Genomic DNA, 26,249 nt, shown 5'->3' with positions numbered 1-26,249 from the left:
TAACTTGAGGGATCAGTACAGCCTTCACAGAGAAGGAGCCCCCCAGCTGAACTTGTGAGATGGGTATGGTTCAGGTGGGCGAGAACCAGGGGGAGAAACACAGCACGCAAAGGCACAGGGTAAGGATGTGCCAAGCGTGTTCGCAGGAGAGACAGTGGGCAAGTTGGAGCAAAGTTGGAAGGGTGTTTATGGAGTATGACAGACAACTTGGAAGCATCAGTTTTCACAGCGTGAGCTCTTTTTTTGTAGAGTCAGGGGGAGAGATGAAGGTTTCTGAACTTTTACAACAATATTCCCTGCAAAGCAGGTAACTCAAAGAATCCACCTCCTTTACAAAGATGATGTGGCTGGCTGCATCTTACGTGTTAGGAATGTCATGTTCCTAATGGGTCACATTTATTAAGCCATTATTAGGTGCCCAATAGTAACATACTAAGTACTGTACTTTCATATGCCATGTAACACTTACCAAACAATCACTGAGGTGGCTATTTTTATCCCCATTTTACAGATTAGAAAACAGAGATGCACGTGCCCTCTTTAATACGTGGAGCACTGGGTGTTATGCACAAAAAACGAATCATGGAACACTACATCCAAAACTAATGATGTAATGTATGGTGATTAACATAACAATAAAAATTTAAAAAAAAGAGAAAGAAAACAGAGATGCACAAGAAGTTACCCAAAGCCTGCCAGCTTGGTAGAGGCAGCGTGTGGGTTTAAATCTATGTCTGTCTCAAATAGCTTACCAGTGTTTTAATAGTTAAATGGTACATTTTCAAAACCTCATTTATAAATTGTCTCTTCCAAGTGTTTCCCTACTCAAAAATCCCCAGTACTGTGATTACATTTCTCATCTTTTTATCTCCCTACTAATTATTTTTTTCAAGAGCAACAGATTCATAATTAAAGATTTAGAAATTTAAATTCTGTTCAAATTTCATCCAATATGAGTTCACTAATTTAGCATAAAATTGTGATTTTCATCAATCCCATATCTATCCATCTACATCCATAATTCTTTTCATATTGGTTTTGTCTACATGTTAGGCGGGACTTGCTGTAATGTACATAAACCATGTATTTATCTCAAATGACTTTTGCTCAAACATAATAGTGGAGTAAAATTGCAAATACCTAAAAACGCTTATAAATAAAGACCTAGAGGAGAACAAACTATTAATAATAGTTTGCATTCAGGTTGTGTGATTCCAGGTAATGTTTCCTTTCCTATTCTTCTCTAAATTACTTAAAATTGGGTTATATTATGGTTATGCTTTTAAAATGTAATCATGTAAAAATGTTCTCCAAAAAAAAAAAAAGATTATGAAACAACACATTGGGATCTAGTCTAATATGCAATTAATAAAATAATTTCCTAATGCAAAAAGGGACTGTGTTCTATAAGTTTCCATGATTCTTGCTTACATGTACTTAAAGCTATTAAGTTTCATTAATTCACTGGGCTCTAATATCAGGCTAGCTGGTGTGGGTGTATCTTCAGCTCCTCTAAATTCAATCAATTTAAGAGAAACAGGAGTAGGGGTTTGGTGGATTAGCCACAACAGGCCATTAATCTCCCCATCCTCAACTGTAATCCAGCCTCTATCAACGTGATTGGGGGAAAAGAATCCTGCAAAAAACCCAAACACTCAGAAAAGCTCCCAAGCCGGCTCCCTCGAGACAAACATGCTTAGGTCACAATTTGCTTGTCTTTACTTAACATCAATACAGCATTTGTCATCTGTCCTATTTCTTGCTGGTTTTTCTTTTTTTGCCTTTTGCTGAAATTCTCAGATCAGATATATTTGAAAGGGAACCATGTTGCAATCCCAGGAATAGCTCAGCATTTAACTATCATTTAAAAAATCATTCTCTCAAGTGGCTATAAAACATAAATCAAAACTATCATTTCATGTTGCAAATCTGTTGAAGAAACATGGTTAAGGTTGCCATGTGCATAAATTAGTGGTGGGGGAAGCTGGCGAAACTGAATGATGAAAAGAAAATAGAGTAACCAAATTCCAGTAAAAAATGAGCAACACTGATGTTGCATGTTTTAGAACATGCAAATATTATATCTTCTATCATAAATGGATTAGATCCTAATACCTCATTTCTTTATTGTTCTGGCCAATGAGACATTTACTCATGCATCAAGCAGGAAAAACTATGAGCAAGTTCCTGACTCAGGGTTTTGTTTATACCACCAATCTCAAGGCCAAATATTTACTGGATTCCATGAGATCATATACCTATAATACAGGGCTTGATAAGACCAAATCCTAGTTGTAAAATGAAAATAATGTGGCATTAAATATACATATTTTTTAATTATTAAAAAAATGTGGGCTAGACTCGGTAAATTGCCTCTGAAGTTCATTTTATGAAAAAGACATGATTGTCTTCTTTCTTATTACCTTTAAAATATTCCCCAAACATCCTAGCTTTCCCTGGTGAATCAGATTCAACCAACCTCAACTGATTATATGTTATGTGCAGGCATTGTGCTAAACACTTTCACAAGATTTGGCTCATTTAATCCCCATGTTTTACATGATATTGCCAAATTCCTTCCTAATTTTGTCCAACATCTTTTGTTCTTTTAGCTTCAGCCATAACAATACAGAACCATTTATCAAGTACATTCTATGTGCTAAGCACTATGCTGCGTTTTAAAATTTCAGTCTCTCTTAACTCCAAAGATAGATGTTATTACTTCCAGTCTATGAAAGAGGATACTAAGGATTAGAGATTTTAAGTAACTTCCCAAGGTCACAAAACACGAGGTGAAATTCTAAGAATCCAATATAGAGACCACATGGTTTTCAGTATTTGCTTTGATGAAGCAGCCATTGATGACAACCTGACTCTTTCCAAGGGTCTTACTAGAGAGCTACAAGGTCATCTTTCTACAAATACAGTTTGGGTTATTCTCTCATCCCACACCTTATCTGATACTTGTCTATCTCGGAAGTCACCTGTTACTCTCCTGCCCACTCACAGTCATGAAAGTTCTTCCTGCAATTTAATTTTGCTGCCTCAACATTTCCAAAACTGGAAAAGTTCAGCATCACAGCAAACTTGAATAACTTTCTGTAAAAGTTTCTTAACATGATAAAATTTCCAAGTTTGAAAGGGACCCAGAAATTACCTACCTAGTCCAATATCCCTGTTTAAAAGGAAAAAACTGGGGCCCAGGCCAGTAAAACAATTTCCCCCAGACCACAGAGCTGGTAGCAGCAAAGCTAACACTAACGTCAATGTTTTCTAACTTCCATCCCATTAATCTTTTCTGCCATCCACCTGATTGGCTCTTCCCTATAATTTACAGAAACATGTTCTTAGAACAATATTTAAGAAGTCTCAAAATTCTGGATTTAGGAAAGCGATTTGCTTGTTCTTAACCATGGTTTCCTGTCTCCCATCTGACTTATTAAGCAAAGTAACATTCTGAAATACCAAGGCTATTTGGTTTTTGTTTAGCAGTTTGTGGGTGGGCCACTGTTGAAAGGATCTTTGAAAGTTTAATCACTACTCTACATACTTGTCTACTTCCTCAAGGAATTCAGGTGTACTTCTGGAATCTTATAAACAGGTTGTGCATTACTTAAGGATGTATTATGGTAAAACCATAAAAAACTTCATCCTGTGTTACCCAGTTATGACAATACTGGGATAACTTTAAAGAAATAGTTCAATAGAAATAAATAATCTATACCTCTTTGACATCAGCCATAACAATTTCCTTCTAGATATGTCTCCCGAGGCAAGGGAAACAAAAGCAAAAATAAACTATTGGGACTTCATCAAAATCAAACGCTTCTACACAGCAAAAGAAATAATCAACAAACTAAAAGGCAACCGACGGAATAAGAGAAGATATTTGCAAATGACATACCTGATTGGTATCCAAAATATATAAATAACTTACAAAACTCAACAAAACTCAACACCCAAAAAACAAATAATCCAATTAAAAAATGGGCAGAAGACATGAATACACATTATTGCAAAGAAGACATACAGCCAACAGACACATGAAAAGATGCTCAACATCTCTAATCATCAGGGAAATACAAATCAAAACCACAGTAAGATATCACCTTACACCAATCAGAATGTCTAAAATAAAAAACACAAGAAACAACAAGTGTTGGTGAGGATGTGGAGAAAACAGAACCCCTCTTACACCATTGGTGGGAATGCAAACTCGTGCAGCCCCTCTGGAAAACAGTAGAAGGTTCCTCAAAAAGTTAAAAATAGAACTACCCTATGACCCAGCAATTGCAGTACTATTACCCAAGAATACGAGAATACTAATCCAAAGGGATACATGCTCCCTGATGTTTACAGCAGCATGGTCTACCAACAGCCAAATTATGGAAACAGCCCAAGTGTCCACTGACTGATGAATGAAAAAGAAGATGTTGTGTGTGTGTGTATTCAGCCATCAAGAAGAATGAAATCTTGCCATTTGCAACAACATGGATAGAGAGCTAAAGAGTATTATACTAAGAGAAATAAGTCAGTTAGAGAAAGACAAATACCACATCATCTCACTCATATGTGGAATTTAAGAAACAAATGAGCAAAGGGGAAAAGAGTGAGAGAGAGAGAGAGAGAGGCAAACAGACTCTTCACTACAGAGAACAAACTGATGGTTACCAGAGGGGAGGTGGGGGGGTGGGGGGGGGAGTATGGGTGGAACAGGTGATGGGGATTAAGGAGTGCACCTGTTGTGATGAGCACCAGGTGATGTATGGAAGCGCTGAATCACTATACAGTACACCTGAAACTAATATAACAGGGTCTGCTAACTGGCATTTAAATAAGAACTTAAAAAAAAGGAACATTGGGGAGGGATGTGCTATGGTGAGCGCTGTGAATTGTGTAAGACTGATGAATCACAGACCTGTACCCCTGAAACAAATAATACATTATATGTTAATTAAAAAAAATCTACAGACAAAAAAGCATATGCCAAAAAATGGCAAAAACTAGAGACACAGATCTCAAAAACAGGGAAAAAGATAAATATAAATGAGGGCATTTTTGATGAATAAATTATATGGAACTATTATAAAGAAAGTCATGAACATTAAGATGGCAGATGCCAACTAATTGTTCATCACACCATTTTCCCTCTGCAACTCAATATAAGGCTAGCCTACAATTCCCAAGCTCTTCTGCAATAAGAAGTGGCCATGTGACTGACCATAAGTGATGTGTACAGATTTCCTGCTTGGTCTATAAAAGCTCTCCCATGATCCTTCTCCATATGCTTTTTCCTCATCTGCTGATATTGATGCCGAGAACAACACTGGAAGAGAGCAGAGCCTCCATCAGCCTTGAAACTTCCAAGTCACTACAGAGACAAAATTCCTTCCCTTTTATCCCTCCCCTTCACCAGCCCTTATATAATCTTACACACACATACACACACACACACACAAACACCTTGACACCAATGAGCAATTAATGTGAGCAGGAAGTAAGCTTCTATTGTGTTATGTCACCAGGCTTTCCCTGTTAATCCGTCAAAGTCCAGAATTTCTTGAGCTGACATAACTAGGAAGCAACAGGGAAAACACTTAAAATACAATGTAAAGTTAAAAAAAAACAACAAACCAAAGAACAAAGATTTAAGGTTGAAAACGTTGCAACTCCAAACTTTGGTAAATAAGCATTCAGTCTATAAGGAATCAGTCTGTTTTCCTCAATTTCCTTTGAAACTGTGATTTAGCATTAAAATGAACTCAGTGACTTCCAGCCTCACCCCTTGTGTGGCACCGAACACCCGCATATCAAGTCCCCTGACTTGCAAGAAGCACTGACCAAGGAGGACCATTTCACTGGAACATACCTCCAGCCTGAACAGCAAATAAATACAACTCTCCTTCATTAATTTGTTCAACACCTCTTACCCTGAGGTGGGGCACATGACAAGACTTCACCTGGCTCAGTAAAGCTGCAATCTCAGCAGTTCTAAGAGCAGGAGAGGGGAAAAAAAGGGGGGGGGGTGCCGTGCACCAACTCATGCACTTAAAATGCATAGGAGTCACAGCACTTCAAAGACACAAGCTGAAAGGCCGAAAAGAACTTCTTCACCACAGTGGAAAAACAGGGATGGGGCTTGTTACAGACACAAAACATAATGACTTCTCTCCTTTGTATTTTATTCAGCAGGGGTCTGAGCCGCTGGGACTTAGAGCCGGTAACATCACAGTGATGTAACATCATGGTGATTCTAAGAGTCAGCCATCCAGTGACACTCCTATTCACACCCAGGCCATACAACAGAAATGTATTACTCACAGACGCCCCACTTTCTAATTGTTGGTATAATCGCCATATATCTACAGAGAAGTTAAACGTAGAGGCCTTTTTTTTTTTTTGCAAGCTTCCCTGATTTCTTTCTGTAATTAAAGTAACAAGCAAACTAACAACAACAAACCATCCAACTGAGCATTTCCTCACAGCTGTGGGGATCACCTAGAAGATTATAGGCACAATGCACAGCCAGGAATAGCAAATTAATAATGTTCCTTTAATTTCTAGGCCCCAGAGTCTCCCTGCCAGTAAGAACTAGTAGGCAACACAACAGTTCCGTTACCAAAGGCCAGAAGGAAAAGTCAGTTCTCTGACACAAGACTGAAAACACCTTAAGAACCAGAGTCCAGGGAGCCTGGTGGCTCAGTCGGTTAAGTGGCTACCTTCAGCTCAGGTCATGATCCCAGGATCTAGTCTTGCATCGGGCTCCCTGCTCAGCTGGGAGTCTGCTTCTCCCTCTCCCACTCCTCCCCCTGCTTGTGCACACTCTCTTTCTAATAAATACAAATCTTAAAAAATAAAAAAAGACCCAGAGTCCAGACTAAAGAGTGGGTGGGCTTTTCTCCTAAAGCACTCTAGTGCAGTGCTATAGGGCAGTGAACTTTCCCAAGTGCCGACTTCTCCCAAGCTAGAATCCAACAAGAAAATGCCCTATCCTCAGCAATGTCCTTTAACAGGAATGAGAGGACACAGGGAAAGGAACAACAACGCATCCACTGATCCTTAGCCCTCCTGGTGCAGATCTAACAGCGTGGAATCACTGAACACAAAGGAGCCAAAATACATCTTAAACAACTACAAGTGCCCCAACTAACACTGGGTTTGTCAAATACAGATAGGAGTTGAGCCTGAGAAGGAAACAGAAAGCTATCGAACACATTGCTCCCTGGGAAGGTTCCCGTCCTCTCTGACTCTCTGCATTCTCAAAGAACCCCGTGCTGTAGAAGGGAAAGGGCAGCTAGCAGAGATCTTCATCTCTCCTCCCTCCTGGCCTCAGATCTTGTCTCCCATTCTCCTATGAAAGCAAGAAAGCCATTCTAAATCAGTCTCTGTTATTCATTTATTTTGACTTTTTATTATTAATTTTTAAATAATAATAATTTTTAAATAATAATAATCCTTTATTATTATTAAGGAATTCAGTCATTCCTTATTGAGCATCCACTAAAAGCAAAGTACTGGGTAGAGCAATGGAAAAAGAAAAAAAAAAACCCACAGCATTTATGTATCACCTATTATACATGCTACAAGGGAAAAGATCATGGCTGCCTTGCTCAGCACATCGCCTGGTCCAGAGCCTCCCTCAGAGGCAGCATTCATTAGCATTTGATGAATGAATGAACTGACTCATTAAACAGTCGGGGTGGGGGGCAGAGCCCTTCCATAGATATGTCACTTTGGTTGTTCATTTCAAGAATCCCATGAGGTATTTATTGTTATTCCAACCTCACAGAGGAAGAATGGCCGATCTCACTCAGTAAGTGCTGCCATCAACGTGGTCTTCCTTGAGGGTGAGAGGTAGCCACGTGTGGTAGGAAGAGGGGGCAGCGAGCGGAAGGGGAATATGTTGACTCATATCCTTCAGTAAATGTGTTTATTCCAATTCTGGCATTGCTGCCAAATGTGTTGTGAAACCAGCAGGACTTGGCTCCGGAAAACTTACCTGAAAGTCACAGGCTTCATTTCCTACTGCCAGGCCCTTCAGCCACTGGGCATGAAGTATTGGACCAAGTTAAAGATTAATTCTGCGTTTTCTGTGACAAAAGGTCACACCTCTCCCAGATGAGGAGGAAAAGCCATTTGTAGGCTGTCTCCTTCACAGCCACTGACCACCGCCCTGCCGCCATCCTGATGGTACCTTAATGCAAATGTAATCAAACCCAAACACTGGCTACCCCATTACCAGACCAATCTTGCTAACAAAGAGCAATTATGGCTTTGTTAGAAAGGCAATCCTGGACCATTTCTTACCACTCACAGCTCCCCACCCCGACCCCTGTGTGATGGAAACCCTCTAAAATTTTGTTTAGGGTTATAGGAGATGAAAATTGCAAAAAAAAAGTTATAGGAAAGACTCAATTATCAAAGAGAAGAAAATTGGCATAGTGCCAACTCCAGGCTCAGCCAGTGGGGTTCTGGCTTTTTCTTGGGGTCCAAACACATGGGGACAGACTAAGTAAGAAGACAAATTCTGAAATGTGTATCTGGGTTATGTCAAAAGTTTTGGGAAGCCACTGCACTAGAGGGGACACTGGAAAATCACCAGTGATCTGGGCCAAATGAAGCATAGCTGGACCCGAGCCCAAAGCTTTCACCCGGACTCATCGGCTCCCAGTGAAGAGAAAGGCGTAAGCCAGAGCTACTTCTTGGGCCTTTAAAGGATGCTTTCCCTGCACGGGGAGGTGCAAGGGTGGTTTCTACTGACAATTTTTATATGCAAGGTATTACTGTTATTGGAATCCTATCTCCCCAACCTCCTCGATCTCAACCTCATCCATCACACCCCACCCTCTCTAGTGGTTGCCATACTGACCTCTTGACAGCACCCTGAAATCATCATGTGTCTCATCTCATAGCCCTGCCTTTGCAAATGTGCTTTCCTGGGATCGCCCCTCCCCCATCACACTCCTCCTGGTCCATCAGCAAAAATCCTCCATCTTTCAAAGACTCAGTCTAAGCATCAACCTCATTCAAATGTTTCCTCCTCTATGAATTCTTTACCTTCCCCACTTTTTAAAAAAAGATTTTATTTACACTACTTTCCTCCCTCCCTCCCACCTCCAGAATGAGTCAGACATCCCTTCTCAATACTTAGCGGATTCTGCTGTCGCTACTAATATTTTTTAAATTGGTCTCTTACTAGATTGTGAATTGCTGGAGGGAAAGGTCCGGGTCTGACTCATTCCTGTTGGATCCCCAGTACCTTACGTATAGTGCCCCCTCCATAAATGCTGAATGATTAAGTGGACAAGGGAAGACATTTCATTTTAGGTTTCTATACTTGATCTACAGTAACTGGACCTTTGAGAGGGTAAAATGGGTATATAATTTAGTGCACCATGAGCATACTCCCAAGCAAGCACGGAGTCGATTGGAAAGACAAGCATAGGGCAGAATAAGGCAAAACCGCTGCAAAATGCTTTGCAATGCTTCAAGCAGCTGTTTTTCAACTAGTGCATCTATTGGAGGTGCACAATCCTCAGGGCACAAAGGCATGCACGGATCGGTTCACTTCCCTTAGCCTTTGTCTAACGTTAAAGACGGTACTAATAATGTTATCATTGTTATTCAAGTACAAAATTGCAGACATTTGCATTTGCTTCACATGAAAATACCAAATCTCAAAGATGAGGGTAAATCAGGTCCATAACAGGACAACTGCCTTCCTTTTTTTTTTTTTTTTTTTTTTTAAGGTCTGTCACTCAGAACGTCCCATAATGGCCTAATTGATCTATTAGACCAGTATTTTTTAAAATGGGTTTTGTGAGCAAGAATAAAGGCTGACAAGAAGACAAGGAATTGGGTTTCTAAGTTATCACTTATTGCAATCAAGTTTAAAAAAGAACTGCACATAAACCTTTTTTTTAATGTCATTTTTCCTTACCTCCACCTTAGCTCCTCATAACTAAAAGAAAAAGCCTAGATTTCTTGTCTTGGCTAACAAGCCCCTACCGACTGGCCCCAGGGTATTCTTCCAGTCTTGTCTCCAGTCATTATTTATTCCAGCCCACCCACTCCACATGCCCAGTTCACCACACTTCTGACCCTTGTTTCTTTTCATTCCTTCTTGTCTATCAAGCTACTATTCTTGCCTCATGCTATGTCCTTTTTTTTTTCCTGTCCTTTTGAAATCTCAGATCTTCTTCCAGCCTCATTCAAATGTTTCCTCCTCTATGAATCCTTTACCTTCCCCACTTTTTTTTTTAAGATTTTATTTATTTGTCAGAGAGAGAGAGCACTCACGCACACAAGCAGGGGGAGCGGCAGGCAGAGGGAGAAGCAGACTCCCTGCTCAGCAAGGAGCCCGATGTGGGACTCTATCCCAGGGCCCCGGGATCATGACCTGAGCCGAAGGCAGAGACTTCACCGACTGTATCCACTTGTATCCACCAACATGCTTCTTCACACTCCCATAGCACTTTGCACACACCTCTATTCCTCAACATTTTCCATCTTGGAAATACCAAGAATCAGGTGTTTTTCATTTTTGTGATTTCTATGCCTGACACATAGTTCGCCGGCAATGCTATTTTGTTGAACACTGAAGAAATGACTGAATGATTCAGTGGAATTTACAAGAACAGGTCCAAAGTGTCAATAACAAGGACAGTTACTGATGACAATGATGAGGATGTCTTTATGGGGTTAGCTCTCATTCACTGAGTGACTACTACATGTCAGGCGCCATGGCAGAATCTTACGTATATTTTCTCCAACCCTCATTTTACAGATTTTACAGAGCCTCAGAGAAGTTAAACAACTTCTCTAAGACCACACAGAGGCAAAAATCCCAAAAGGAGGAATATTATGTATAGGCCTATCTTGGTTCCAAAGCCCATCCTTAACTCTCATATGATATGGGTAATTTGGCCCACGGTAAATGTATTCCAGACACCATGTTATCATTTTACAAATATTGTTCTGCTCCTTACAATTACCCTGTAGGATCAACACCCTTGGGAAGTAAGTATCATTTCCATTTTACAGATGAGAAAGCTGAAGTGTCCCCAAAACTCAACCATCTACAATCCCAAATAGCCTACAAACTATGGAAAGGACAGCAGTAGCTTGAAACTTGCAACACAAATTTAAAACCCAAAGAAATGTTAGGATTTCAAACAAATTTTAACAAAGTTCAGTCCATTGAGTGCAGGCAAAGATCCATCATAAAAAAAAATAAAAATCACCAAGAAATTAAATATCTGAACACACTCCATATTTTCTCAATTCAACAGCTCCCAACATGGGCTCATCCCAACTTTCCAGTATCTTCAAGTGAACCTTTTATTCCAGTTGGGACTGTCTTTCCTGTATATCACTCATTCCTATTCCTCTCCTTTGGATGATGTAGTCCCTTCATCTCTTCTTTCCAAGCCTCCAACATCTACCCAATATCCTCCTTTTCCCCCATGTCTGGACTTCTCTTCTGCAGCACGTATATCCTTTATGAAATAATAAGACATTATTCTTATTATTTCATATCACTATACCTTTTGTGCATTACAACTTTGCTGTCATATCTTAACAATTAGGCATTCATTATTCATATTATTTTACATCACTCTATATTATGTGTATGTATCTCAACTTTGATTTCATAACTATTCCATAGTATAGTAAAGACACAGATGCTTTACGTTTGTGCAACACAAAGAGCATTCAGGATCACCCTCTGTTGTTTCCTCAACAATCCTCTGGACCAGGCAAAGAAGTTATCATTTTCATTTTACAGAGAAGAAAATTGAGACTCTAAGTGGCTAAAAGAATCTCCCAAAGAGGTAATTAAGGAAGAGTATGACTGCAGGGTGGTTCTTCTAACTTCCATACTCTTTCTACGAAGGCTCACCGCCATACTTATTTATGGTGCCTGGATCTCTTCCTGACCTAAACCCCAGGCCCAAAGATGTAATGCTTAATCAACGTGAAAGGTTGAGGTGTTAGGTACTGATGGCCTAGGATGGCAATCCAACCCCCTTTCCTCCCCACACAAGAAAACGATTCTCCACCTTGACATCTCTCTTTCCCCCAGGGGTTTTATATTACTCAGAAAGACTCTTGTCTCACAGACAAGAAAGTTCCATCTCTGATGATGGGATGTGTCAGTTACTGGGCCATATGACATCACACAGCATTGGATTTAAAGAAACCGATGAGATCATCAGATAAGTAGTCTTTGTGGGGGTGGGGGCTCTTTTGTATTTAACGGAATGTTCTCTTTTAAGTCACGTTGACAGCATATGTAGTTTGCCATCTTGGAAACACTTTAAAGCTGGGTTTATACAGAGTTATAATTTACGGCAAAAAGAAGAAAATTCTGTTGCTCCCCTAAGTAATAAGTACTATGTTGTTCCCAGGTGATTTATTAAACTTTCCAAGCCTCACCTCAGTACTGGGCTCACAGAGGTAAAAGTGGGTTTTACTCATAATAGGCACCAAAGCCCAATGCTACCAGTTTCATTTATATGAGAAAGAAAATTAAGAGACAGTTCAAAGTTGTTAAGCCAAGGCCTCCTTGAAAGTAGAAGGAAAATGCTCAATGTCATAAAATGCGCTTGCTCATGATTTTCTTTTTGCTTTTAAACAAGTTGAAAGTGAGGAAGGTAAAGGCTCTGTTCTGTCACAGCCTCACAAATCTGTGCAGTGCCTGATTTGTAGGAAAAAAAATATTATTGCAAGCTTTCTAGGCCTCAGATATTGTGCCAAGTGAAAAAATCATTGAACGCATTATCTCATTTAATCCATGTAACAAAGGTGTGCGGTATGTACTATTATCCCCTCTCTACCTGTAAAGACACTGAAGTGAAACCATTTTAATTTTCCAATTAGGAAAAGAATGTATGAAATATTCCTTGCTTATAGGGATTGCTGATCACAAGGTGCTGGCGGCCAACCCGGGTAATAGTCTCAACTGTTTGCCTCACAGTCATATACAACTCAAATGCTACCTTATGTCTAGGACTGAATTGCAATCACCCCAAACTTCCACTTCCAAATGAAGACTCGCATCCATTTAACATAACTCATTCTTTCAATCCAGAGACATCCCAATAAAAAATACCGAATAAAAACATTTAAAAGAAATCCTGAGCCAAAAAAGAAGTGCTATACTCAATTCTGACACAGTTAGACCTGCATGTGAATCCTGCATGCTGAGCCACCGTGGGCTTCGGCTGCCTCATCTATAAAATTACCCTACAGACTCTAAGAAGAGATGAGTTAAAATATGTGCAATGTTATGTAATATATATGAAAGCACATCATTTTAATTGCTATTGCTGTTATTATTATGAATAACCTGACAAAGAAGTAAAGTTACATAGAGGCAAGTTGGATGTGTTGTGGAAATGAAATCAGACAGCTGTCTTTGAGCCAGGAAATTCTGTCCTGGTGCTGCTAAACATTCATTCTCGCTGATCTGAGCTGCTTTTGTAGGAATGGAATGGTGCTCTCACTAGCACTGGAAAAAATCATCCTGGTTCTCCTCTCTCTCTCTCTCTCTCTCCCTGTCCTTCTCTCCTCTTCACAGATCTTGGCTGCCTTACACTTTTGGCAAAATGACATCTGAGTCTGATGTGGAACAGAACTCCCAGATCATGGCATTCCCTCTTAAGCCCAGCTGTGCCGGTCTAACTAGCCAAAATGGATATGATCTTGCAAATGGAAGGCACACACGCTACATCCTCAGCAGTTAGCTAAGCAGACCCTCAGTCCCATTTGCTGACAGCTTCATCAGGACCAAATGATTAGTGCAGAGCCATCAAACATACCAAGCCCAGGGCTCTGTATTTTAAGAAACATATCCACACAGACCCAGGGAGAAAACACTTTGGGTACACTTAATTTGCAGAATGGGGAGGGGTAAGGGTGGGAATCTTTGTTTAACAAAACACTAAGCTACAAAGCACCAGTGTTTCTGAAAGCCAATGTTACCGAGTGAAATTCAGTCACTAGAGGCCAGATCTACCCCCAAAATTTTCCTTCTGCAAAATGTTTACACTGCAGACTTTTGCTGACCTTTTCTAGTAATGAAGTCAACCCTACCAATGCATCAATCACTGAGGCCTGGTAACTCAGGAAGAATTAGTCCCCATTTACTGGGTAGGGTAATTTATCCCAAGATGGAAGAGAGGTGCTTTGTTTTTTTATTTTTTTTAATTTAAGATTTAGTAGGTTCTATGATCACAGGGTTATGTTCCTTTTGGTAAAGCACAGTCGTGAGTAAATTAAAACTGCAAATCATGGAAACAGAAATGAAAGACCCACTAAACTCTCCCTGAGCCACAATTATTCAAACTTAGTGCACTGCATAACTCTACCTCTTAAGGCTGCTAGATGGGGGGGGGGAGGTTCCCCAAATTGTGGCAACTGTGAATAATAATTATATTATTAATCAGAATTAGTACATGGATATCACTGAATGGGTAGTTGTTTTGGGAGGGAGGCCACCTTGGCTGTGGAGAAAGAACAGTCTTTGAAAATTAAGTTCATGGATGTATAAATGTAGAGTACATAATGTTGCAACTCTGCCTAAATGTCTTCATAAAGTGCAAATTAATGCAGAGCCTAACTAGGCATTTGGAACCCTAACCTAGTTTTCTGTGTTTAGCTAATAGCAATTTTGCTTACACTTTTATCCTCTCATTACATAGCAATGATGATTATTTAGTAAATACATGTGAAAGGCCACATACTCCATAGCACCTCTTCTTGGTTGGAAATAACCCCCTCCTAATACTTGTGTTTACAGAATTTTGTTACTGATATACCAAATCAAGTAGAGCCTATTAAGGCCTCTTTTGGAGGCTCAGAACAAACCCGTTCTCAGATGGTTCCCCTGTGATGGCCTGGCCAAGTGCAGGGTAGGGCCTGGGGATAAGGGAGTTTGGGGGGCCCAGAGCTTCAGTGAATGTTAATCCTTTGTTAATCTTAAATGGACTCAGCTGGCTTGGCTGCTTTGTGAATTACTTATGATGGGGGAGACAGGTAGGGGAAGGCTATCTTCTAACTAGTGAAATATTATGGAACATGAGAGAGTTTGATACAGAGATGTAGAAAAGAAAGATATAAAACGTGCTCTTGGGGCACCTGGGTGGCTCAGTCGTTGGGCGTCTGCCTTCAGCTCAGGTCATGATCCCAGGGTCCTGGGATGGAGCCCCGCATCAGGCTCTCTGCTCTGCAGGAAGCCTGCTTCTCCCTCTCCCTCTCCCCCTGCTGGTGTTCCCTCTCTCGCTGTGTCTCTCTGTCAAATAAATAAATAAAATCTTTAAAAAAAAAATGTGCTCTTGTAAGATGCTACCCAGGCCACCCCTGGTCATATGACTGATATCAACCCTTATAAGTCACCTGGGAATTTTTCCTCTTAGATGCAGGATAGGGTAAAACAGGTCCCATTAGAGGATTTGGGGTGGTCGCAGGGCACTTCTTATTGTCGGCCAAGCATACAACCTATCTCTAAAGTATTACAGAGGCAAAATTCTTCGTTGGGTGGGCAAGCCCCAAACAGAATGATTTTGAATACAAGATTCCCCCCATTCCTGGCCTAAAAGGAGAAAGTTGAAATTGAACAGAGTAAGCACAGACAAGGATTTTTAACTTCCACAGCCAGGTCTGGCTTAGGGGGTGGGGAAGATGCAGGAAACAGGGCCCTCCACCTGAATGCTGCTCCTCTGTGTCTGCTCCCAGGGTCAAGGTTTCTGTTGTCCTCTTCTGGTGACTTTATGGGAAGTTGGCTGAGTCCCCAATTCTGCAGAGGGAATGCAGGCAGAGGAGAGCCCTGCAAATGGGTCCTACCCTAGCCACTTTAATATTAGGTGGGAGGGGAAATGGGGGAGACACTGTCAGTGGGAGGTGGCACTGAACTGAGCTGGGGAATACTGCTGATCCTGGGGCTTTTTCTCATGGCTCCCCTCCACACCACCAACTCCCTGCACCAACAAAGATGCTGCTTGGAAATCAGAATGCCCTCCAACACACAGACACACAGGCGCAGGCAGGCACAAGCCCTACCCCATTCACCTCATCACTCCTGAAGCTACAGACTGGCACAAGAAGTCTGAGGTCAGTGAGTCTGACCTAGCACATCCTGGCCGCTGGGAATGGGAGAGCCTACAATCTAGAGTGGTATTTATGACAGTGTTGTTGCAGGCGAATTTTGCCTTTACTTGATGTGGAACAGGGCATGCTAGCATGTTTCAGACCGTCATGACCAGTCCTGATGTGCTTGGGGAAGGCATGGAGGACCTCCACATCCCTCTGGTCCCTGCTGGTGGCACTCGATAGTCCCGCATCCTCCCGCAGTCTCTTGAATGTGCCTAGTTACCAGGGCAGGGCTCTGCGTCCATTTTGCCAGCCAGGAACCACCGAGTTTGGGAACTTTGAAAGCCAGGGGATGGGGGTGGGGGTTGCCAAGGCTCAGATTTCGGGGCCAGAGTTCTCATCCAGGAAAGCAGTTGAAAATCAACACCCATCAGCCTTTTCTTTCTTATCACTCACCCCTTCTATGTTCCAGGACTCCATACAGGTACTAACCATACCACACACAAACAGACACACAGACACAGGCGCGCGGCCGCGCGCGCGCGCGCGCGCGCACACACACACACACACCCTTGGGCTTAGAAGGTTTTTAATTCTGAAGGCTGGAAACCCAAAGAGCTGCAAGGGTCTCTGCCACCAACCCCTGCCCCTCCTACCCCGCGAGGCTACTTGACAGTCTACACACAATAAAACCCCATACATTCCAAACAGCACAACGTAACCCAAACCCGCCAGTGACTCCAGCGCGTCCCATACCTGATATGCAGACGATGAAATTGGCTTGAAGAAGAAAAAGCACCTCCCAGACTATTTCCATCCTCTGATTCTCATTCCAAGTGCATCACTCGACGGGAAAACAGGGGGGGAAGGGGGAGCCCGACACGGCACACACACATACAAACACGCACACACTTGCGAGCGAGCGCACACTCGCACTCCCACCCGACAGCCGGCCAGGGACAGTCACCCCCAAGATCAATATCGCAGTTTGAATTGTTCCGGCAAATCTCCCCTCGGGCTGGACGGATGTGCGCCCCAGATGTGCTGACACATGTCCGATGCCTCGCTGCCCCGGAGGTCTCCCCGATTGCCGGTCTCTGCTCCTCGCACGAGAGGCGGAAACAGCACTAGCCGCGGTGGCAGCAGCCACCCGAAGCCACCAGCGCCGGGTTCTTCCTGCAAAAACGAGACCCCGATCCGCCTGGCGCCCCAAGAAGACATAGACGATAGCCCCCCGCCGGGCCGCGCCGCACAGTTCCGGGCCCCCGGCGCTCGCAGCTCGCTGGCTAAGCCCAGGTAGTCCGCGACAAGTTGCCCTCGAAGTCCGCCCCCCTCACCGGGGCATGGTCAGAGGCTGGCTGCCGCGCTCCGGGGCCGCTCTCCTCCTGCTTCCGGGGGGCGGGGGGAGGAGACGACACCGCAGACAGGGGAGACAGAGAAAGAGAGGCAGGAATTATTGCCCGAAACCGCCGGCAGCCTCCGCGGACCCTCCCTGCTCCCCAAGTCCACGCTCAGCCTGCCGCCTCAGAGCCCGGCTCGGGCGGCGCGTCCAGGGCGCCGAGCGCCGAAGGCGGGGAGTCTGGGACCAGAGCGCGTCGGGGACCCGGGCGCGTCGGGGGCCCGCGGGCTCCCCACGTCGTGCGCGCGGTTCCCGTTCCTCTGCTATTTTCCTGGGCTCCTAGGAACCCCCAGTTGTCTCGCTTCCATCGCCCGCAACTAGTGCCGCCGCCGCCGCGATTTTCCGCAATGCAACTGCAGGGGTCGTTATTTCCTCGCCTACGGAGCCCGACGCTGCCCGATTCGGATGGGAGGAGGAGGAGGAGGGGGCAGCCCGGCCAGGTGAGCGTCCCCGCCGCCGCCGCCGCCAGCCTCCGCTGCAGCCCCGCAGCCCGGGGGAGGAGGCAGGAGGCCGGGCTGGGGAGCCGAGGCTTAGCGCGGCCAGAAGGAGGAGGCGAGGGCTGGGCGACGGAGCTGCGGGCCAGCGCGGAGGCTCCTGGGCCCCGGCCGCCCTCCAGGATTGGGGACTTTCTCATCTCCTCGGAAAGATTGGAAAGAACTTCGCGCCAGCCGCTCGGGCGCGGGAGACCCGGGCGGGACTCAGCCGGGGCGCTGTGATGCGCTCTCCCTCTGCTGCGGAATAGTGGGGATTTTTTTTTTTTTCATAATTCATTCCCTACTCTCTCCCTCTCGTCCCTTTCCTGCCCCCCTCCTCCTTCCCCCTTTCCGCTCCAGTGCCAGAACACTACTTACCCCAGAGTTCTCCTCTCTGAACGCTCCTAGACCAGGTGCAACTCTCGCCCGCGAGTCCCTCACCTCCCTCCTCCCCGAAGCGGGGAAAAAAACCGTCTTTCCAAGTCCGGGCGCGAGCAGGGGCCGCTGCCAACTGCGCCTCTGCTCAGCTCCGGGCGGATCCGAGACTATTGGAAACCCGGGCTTTACGGGAGCGGGCTTCCCTTCTTTTCGGTCTTTTGTTTTTCTTTCGGGAAGCTCAAGTGCTTTGGAGGCTTTTGCTGGGCTCCAGAATACTCTCTGCCAGCGACACTCAGCAGCTTCCACCGAAGGAGATTCCCCTACCAAATCCGCGCGCGCGCGCGCACACACGCCCAGCGCGCGGCTCTCGGAGGCCCCGGGGGAAGGTGGGGGAGGCGTGAGCACCACCCACCGCAGTGGCCGAGGCCCAGGCCGGAGGCCGCGGGTGCGCAGAACGGCTCGCCGCGACCCGGGGAAGGACGAGCACCCGAGCAGCCGCTTGGAATGCAGATGCGGGGGAATTGGGAGGAAACCCTGCGCTCGGGACTGTTCGCCCGAGAAGAGGGCTGGGAGCGAGAGAAGAAAAGACAAATTGTAGCATATTTGCATTGCCTCCGTCGCCGCAGCAGCGTTTTGAAAAAGCCCCAGACCTACCTCTTTGGGAGTGCTGAAGAAGAGGAGGGCAAGGAAGGGGAATCCCTGAAAAGATCTCGGATTTCTCGACGCGCTTGTCCGGATTGCAAACTGTGACGTTTGGAGATTTTGCACAAGCGCGGATGGACACACACAACAAACACAAACACACACGTAACCCGCAGGGGATTTTTTACACTTTTTTTTTTTTGGTGTTTAGAATCCATTTCAGTGTGAGTCTCGGTTTAATAACCGCAGGAAGGGTGGATAAGGGGAGAGGGAGAAGGAAAGAGGGTACCGTTCTTCCGCACACAGTTTTGTGAGGCTTCCAGGCTGTGTGGCTTCTGGTGGGGCAGGGTTGGAGCCAAAGGAGTAACACTGCGGCGCTCCCAGGCTTCTTGAACTGACTCCAAATGCCCAGGAGTCTGGCGGGTCTTTTGCAGAGTGGCGAGGGAGGGGGTGGGGGTGGAGGTGGGAGGGAGCGGAGCCGAACAGCCTGAGCATCTTGGGTTGCGTCGGCTTGGGGAGCTGCGTAGTCCTGATGCCTCTGGGGTTTGGGAAGAAAAACCACCTGGAAGACTTGCTTTAACAAGGAGGTGTGGCCAAGGACTCCAGGTGGTCAGCACATGAAACAAATCTAGGCCCAAGTGAAGAAAGTCCAAGATTCTTACGAAGGGAGTTTCCGAGGCTCTCAGCGGGGAAGTATTTGAGACCTCAGAACATTTAAAGAATCTAAGATAGTGAGAATTAGCCCATTTAGGAAATACTTGGGGGATGTTTGTCTCCGTGCCTTGAAAGTCAACCGCGCGAAAGGGATTTTTGAAGGGAAAAAAAGAAAGCAGTTTGCTAAAAAATGCTAAAAATGAAGGGAAAAAGAAAGCAGTTTGCTAAAAATAAAAAGAAAAATTGCCTCCCAATTCCCCCGCATCTGCATTCCAGAAATCCACCCTAGCCAGGGTTTGTAAACATGGACAGTGACTGACCTTCTGCACTTGGGAGTGGAATTTGCTGCCAGCAGGAGAGCTCTCTCTGGAAGCAGAAGCAGGGTGCCTGGATTTTTATACCAAGACCCATTTATTTATTAATGAATTATGCATACATTAATTGAGCACCTTGTATGTGGCAAGCACTGTGGCAAGATGCTGGAGTTTTGTAATTGAAAAATCCATAATCCTTTCTTTCAAAATGCTTACAGACCATATTTTCTTCTACATTTTGCCTTAAGAGCCAATGCTAGTAAAATAATACTTAATTTCCCCCTCTTCAACTTGTGCCCTGACCTTCTGCACTCTCAAGGAATATTTAGTCTAGTCTCTGCCACCAAGTCCTTCCAGTAAAAAAAAAAAAAAAAATCAATCCATGTGATAGTATTTAAGCAAAAATAGTGGCATGCATCAATTTTTTGCTATATGTCATGCATTGCCAAATCCCTTATGTGAATTATCTTAATTATCATTATGTCTGTATGAGAGAAATATTATTACTTCCATTTTACAGATGATGAAACAGAGCCCCAGACTAGATAATTACCCAAGGTGTCACAGTTATTAATTGGTAGTGTAGAGATGAGAGCCAGGCATTTCAAACTCAGAGGACATTCCTCACCATATCCCTTCATGCTCTGCAAAATGAAAAGTATCATCTCGGGGAGGTTATTTTATATTTAGGTGCAGCAGAAGTCCTTAAACAAAGGCAGGGTGGAATGTAATGTTATGTGGTTTAGAACTTAACTGCTGTCAAATTGAGAGAAAGACAAGATCACTGGGAATTAGGGATAATCAAAGGCATTTCTAATGAAAGAATCTGAAAGCCTGCTAACGGCCAATTCTGTTCTCTGTACTTGGAAGACAGCACTGAACACAACAGTTCCTCAACATTTAGTTTCAATATTCTCATTTTCTAGAAGAAAAAAATTTTTTCTTGAGTCATTGCTAAGCTTAACCGGTATGGTTTTTAAGAAAAGCTCCATGTTGGGGTGGCTGGGTGGCTCAGGGGTTAAGCGTCTGCCTTGGGCTCAGGTCATGATCCCAGGGTCTTGGAATCAAGCCCCACGTTGGGCTCCTTGTTCAGTAGGAAGCCTGCTTCTCCCTCTCCCATTCCCCCTGCTTGTGTTCCCTCTCTCATTGTCTCTCTCTCTCTGTCAAATAAATGGATAAAATCTTTTGAAAGAAAGAAAGAAGGAAGGAAGGAAGGAAGGAAGGAAGGAAGGAAGGAAGGAAGGAAGGCAGGCAGGCAGGCAGGCAGGCTCCATGTTAACCCAGAAGATAACTCAGAAAAAGCATGTACTAAGTAGGAAACTTCTATCTTCACTCTTTATTGAAGTGTTTAGTTTTTTAGTCTACAAAACAAATGAAAAAATAACAGTGTAGCTGAAAATATTAATTCATAACAAGTTTTTTCATATTTTAATGAGCTTGTACCCATATCTTGGTAACAACAGAGAATCTCTCTCCCCAATATCTGCCTTCATCTTTTGTCTCTGTCCTACCCTACATATCTCTGCCCTACAAATTCAGTGCAGGTATGCTACACATATAATAGAAAAGTCTTTGCTGAGCCCCACTGGGGGGGCCAATTCCAGTTTCCCATAGAAAGCAGGGGATTGCAGTTATCCCCGGGAAAAGACAATATTGAAATCCTTTGGATTTTCTCTCTACCTTCTCCTTTTGCCAACCCCATCCATAGAAAGAAGAGTGACTTCTCTGATTGATAAAATTTTTGCAAGCTTGACATCCATTAAGACACATTCCCCAGAGGCTAAACATCTGTATTAGGAGCCAAAGCAGATCCATCTCTCTTGATGCACCTGTGCTCAGGCACTGTGGGTTCACTATTTCACCAGTTTCCTTGCCATATCTAATTCGGAAAGAATAGTGGTTGTCTAAGGGAGGCAGAGAAGTGGAGAGGGCCAAGGAGGGAGGGGTTACAAAGGACTGCAAAGAAACTTTTTAGAGTAATGGATCTATACAATACCTTAATTGTATTAATGGCTTATGGGTGTGTATATACGTCAAAAGTTATCAGATTGTGCACTTTCAACATGTGCAGTTTATTTTGTGTCAATTATATCTCAAAATTATGCCTTCAAAGGGATGATTCACTTTTACAAATATAAGAGAGATTGTAATCATAAATAGTCATAAATAGATGTATTTAATAAACCATGGCTAGGCTAGGCTTGGAGAAGCTTAACCTCAGTGCACTATTGTTGTTCTATGTGAAATGTACTTACTACTAAATTTCTCAGACTTTGAGAAATATTAAACACTAAAGGAGTTGTTCTTTCTTTAGTTTGGCAGCTGTGTAAAGAAAGGGCTCTGATGTTGTATCTGTGTCTTTATCTGTTTTACAGGTATTGGAATAGGATGTTATAAAATCACTATCCTCTTGGGCATAAACCCCCCTAGTATTAAGTGGGAAATGTTCCCTCGAAGGTAGTAGAAATCATCCATTCAGTCATTCCTGGACAGTGGAGGACCTTGGAGTAGAAATGAAAACTTGGGAGCTGAGTCTTACAATGAGCTGATCAAAGAATACTTCTTTTCAGAGCTAGGATGAGAGGCAAAAGAGTCTGTACATTCAGGAACATGTTCCATGGTGATGGGAGACTGCATCCTGCCACTAAGACGCAGGTTACGAACTAGGGGGTTCGAGAAAGCCTTATAGTAAGGCAGGAACATACCCTGAGGGAAACCAGTAAGACTGGCATGTAATTCTGTTATCTGAGAGCAATCATCTAGTAACCAGTTAAAAGTTAGTCCCTGAATGTTTTTTCCTGTCTGCTGTCTCATGAGATGACTATTGATGAACGCTGTAACATAGTGTAGGAAAATTCCTGTGCCAACATGGGCTCCAGTACAGCCATTCCAAAACCAATATGGAGATGGTGGCGGAAGCAAACTCTTGGTGGTACCCCAAACTGCAGAGTGTGATGGCCAGTGACACCAAGGGCAGTCCACTGGCAAAACAGAGAGCTATGTGGAAGGAAGAGGTGGGTGATGGTGAAGACCCTCGTGATGACGTGGCTTGTAAGCACAGAGTGCTTGAGTTACCCCCTCAAGGAATCCTTAAGAATTAGTTGGGGTCCTCGAAAGGGGGACCAGGACTCCACTATCCAGCATGCAGGTTGAGGCCGTCACATGGTATATGAGTTTCCTGCTGGTGCTGTGGTAAATTATTATAAATTTCCTGGCTTAAAACATTGGGCCCACCTAGATAATCCAGCATAGTCTCTGCATCTCAAAACCCTTAATTTAATGGCATCTTAAGAATCCCTTTTGCCCTACAGGGTGACATATTTATGGCTTCTAGGGATTAGGTAATGGACATCTTGGCAGGACACCTTGGCACATTATTCTGTTTACCACAAACAGGTAGATTGTTGGGTCACATGAAAAGTGCCAAATGTAGATCAATGGAGCTTCTCAGGAAATAATTGCAGAACAAAAACTTGACACTCTTCAGTACCATTTAGTAATATACCATATACTTTTCAATAGTAAATTCATGTGGGTTACTCGAGGCATGGGCATGAAACCTTGTTCTCTATTAATGAGTCAATCAAGAGGAGATGTTAATGTATTTGAGTGGATGCAGTTCACTTCTCTGGACAGAGCATGTGAAGATGTTGAAATGGCATATGCCACCAGGACAATGGGTTATTTCCCTCTCTTTGACGTCAGACCGGGTAATAGGTTCATTACCACCAGCGTGCATTATATTTTTGAAACAGAATTTCTTCTCATCCACCCTATAATTTGTGACCAACACAAGGGAATTTTATTTTTTCAAAGGAGATAGCGGACATTTTATTCCTATCAAATGCTATACCTTATTTGGTATTTAAGTTTTGGCAGATGGACAGTAGCTAGGAAATGATACACGCTAACTTCGCAGCATTTTGGCCAATGATTTGGGCACCATTTTGGAAGTCCACAAAACCCCTGCCATGATTTTTGTCTTTTCATCGCAGTGAATTTCTCTTAAATATCCAACCTCCTGAACTCAAGCTCTTACAAATGGAAGACTTGTTCACAGTGAAGAAATAGCAGGAATCTTGTAAATGATTGCTGAAAAACTGAATAGGTTTATTTGTTTGTTCATTTAAATAGCTCCACACTTTCTTGCATTTTTGTCACAGATTTGATGATAGATGTTTTATGGTCCATTTCAAGTGCACATTAATAGAATTTCAGACCTGATCTTACCCCTTAATTTTCAGGTGAGAAGATGAGGGCCTAAGGTGAGGTTAAATGATGTGTCCAAGTTCAAATATAGGCAGAAGCAGAGGCAGAGTTAGAATTTGCCTCCAGCCTTCCTAATTATTTTTAAACCTTTATCGGTTTGTCAACTGGTCCCTGTACACAGAGGACAAGGAAAGACTGAAGAGGCAGAGCACTCTGGATTCGGATCCATGTTTGTAGGTGGCAAGTTCAATAAGTAAGGGAGCTTATACACGAGGCTTGTCTTGGGTGGCTGCAAGCTGAGTTTAATCTCTGCACCCATCCAGAATCCTAAAAGTTTATATAGACACCCTAACTGGGTTTAGTCACGTATTTAGTACAGAAGGTTTCAATAACATTTTACTCTCTCCTTCAAATAGCTCCTAAGGCAGGATCTGTGGACCGAGCATACAATCCAAGGACGGGGGCGCGGGGCGTAAGGAATCTCTGATTGCCTGGTCCAGCTTGAGGGTCAACTGGCAGCCATGTCCTCTCGATGACCTTCTCCAGCAACCTACCATCCCCACCCTACTTTCCGTTGTTACCAAGTAACACAATGTAACAGCTGAAACACAGAAGATAAATACATTACCCAAATCTGTACAACTCAGTAGAAGATGCTTTCCCCGGGTTTTCTGCTTTTTGTCCAGTGGACTTTCAACTCCGCCCCATCATTCGTGTGTGTGTGTGTGTGTGTGTGTGTGTTTCTTTTACATTAAACACTTTCCAGTAAAGTGTTATACCAGTAAGACTCCTCTCCTCTCCTTAAGCCAGCTGCAGTACCTTCAGGTAGCAGTTATAGATCAATATAGAGGATTTTAGCTTCATAATGGTTCTAAGGTTTAAAGAAAGGCTTCAATTAGAACAACAGTCTGCTCCTCTTTCAGCTTGTATAATTTTGGAATTAGCAACTAATGCATTAGGTTCCTAAATTATTTGCCAAGATTTTTTTCACATGGCCTCCCCAATGATTAGCATTAAAATTACAAGCATTAAGTTTCATTTTTTCATTTGCCCTTGAAAAACACGTTCTGGTTCAGGATGTAGCATTTTCTACAGGCTGGATTAGAGTCTTATGTCACATTTATTTATGAGGAAAACCTACAAATAGTGAGGGTGGCAGATAGACCCACCCCAAATATTTGGAGGCTCAGGTCAAGAGTAAATCTGAGGGAGTATCCAGTCTCCAAGCTGTGGCCCTTGCTCCTTCTCTTCTGCCTCCCCACACTGTCTCACATTGCCAGGGGGCTCATGTGGGGTCTTTCACATGCTCAAGTGCTTCAAGCCCAAGCCAGGGTTTCTACTGCACTCACTTATATGAAGAGTCATTTCTTGGCCACACCCTCAGTCCTGGGTGTGCACCCTCCCCTGCTGCAGTTTCCCTTGGGAAAGCAGACCCGCCCTCCCCCAATAGTATTAGACATCAAACTCGGTGACGTGTGTGAAATTAACAGTCCTTTTCTTCAAAGCATTGAAGATGTTCAATAGAGAGGAACACTGCACCTGGAAGGTTCTAAAAGGAATCCCATTTCTAAATCAACACAGAGTGGGGCTCCTGGGTGGCTCAGTGGGTTAAGCATCTGCCTTTGGCTCAGGTCATGATCTCTGTGTCCCGGATCAAGCCCCACCTGGAGCTCCCTGTGCAGCAGGGAGTCTGCTTCTACCTCTCCCTCTGCCCCTCCCCCTCCAGAATCCTAAAAGTTTATATAGTGCATGCGTATGCATGCACTCTCTCTCTCTCAAATAAAGAAATTAATAATCAATCAATAAATAAACACAGAGGATGAGACCTGGGTCTCCACATCTCCCTTGTTTTCTTCTCCTGTGCATGGCATTTCTGGATTTTTATCCAACTTCAGCAAGAGATATTTTTCTTCCTGATACGACCCTATGGATTTAATAAAGCAGGAGTTGAATTGCCGTGGTAGGGAGCCCACCAAGTTCCGAATCTGTTCTCTGATTGTTGCTAGACAGAGGAGAAAACTCATTAAAACAAAAAGAACCTCCTGCCAAGCAGAACAGGAGAGGTATGAGTAGCCGTAACCCTACGAC

General features: G+C 43.6%; 1 protein-coding gene across 3 annotated transcripts in view; it reads right to left on the bottom strand.

Annotated features, from left to right (window-relative positions):
• The window catches only part of CA10 (carbonic anhydrase 10), a 540,464-nt gene extending 521,046 nt beyond the window's left edge, over positions 1–19,418 (bottom strand). Inside the window, exons 1-2 of one of the 3 annotated variants that reach the window (XM_027568021.1) lie at positions 18,997–19,418; positions 16,849–17,480 (exon numbers count right to left, since the gene is read on the bottom strand). In XM_027568021.1, the coding sequence (XP_027423822.1) occupies positions 16,849–16,909 (61 nt within the window). In that variant the 5' untranslated portion in view covers positions 16,910–17,480; positions 18,997–19,418. The other 2 variants (XM_027568019.2, XM_027568020.2) reach the window with 2 other exon arrangements.
• Positions 19,419–26,249: the final 6,831 nt, after the last annotated feature.

This window comes from Zalophus californianus, chromosome 16 (genome assembly GCF_009762305.2).
Source record: "Zalophus californianus isolate mZalCal1 chromosome 16, mZalCal1.pri.v2, whole genome shotgun sequence".
In the NCBI taxonomy this organism is placed as follows: Eukaryota; Metazoa; Chordata; class Mammalia; order Carnivora; family Otariidae; genus Zalophus; species Zalophus californianus.
Note: the sequence above shows the minus strand (reverse complement) of the source record. Positions and strands in the feature narration are given on the sequence as shown.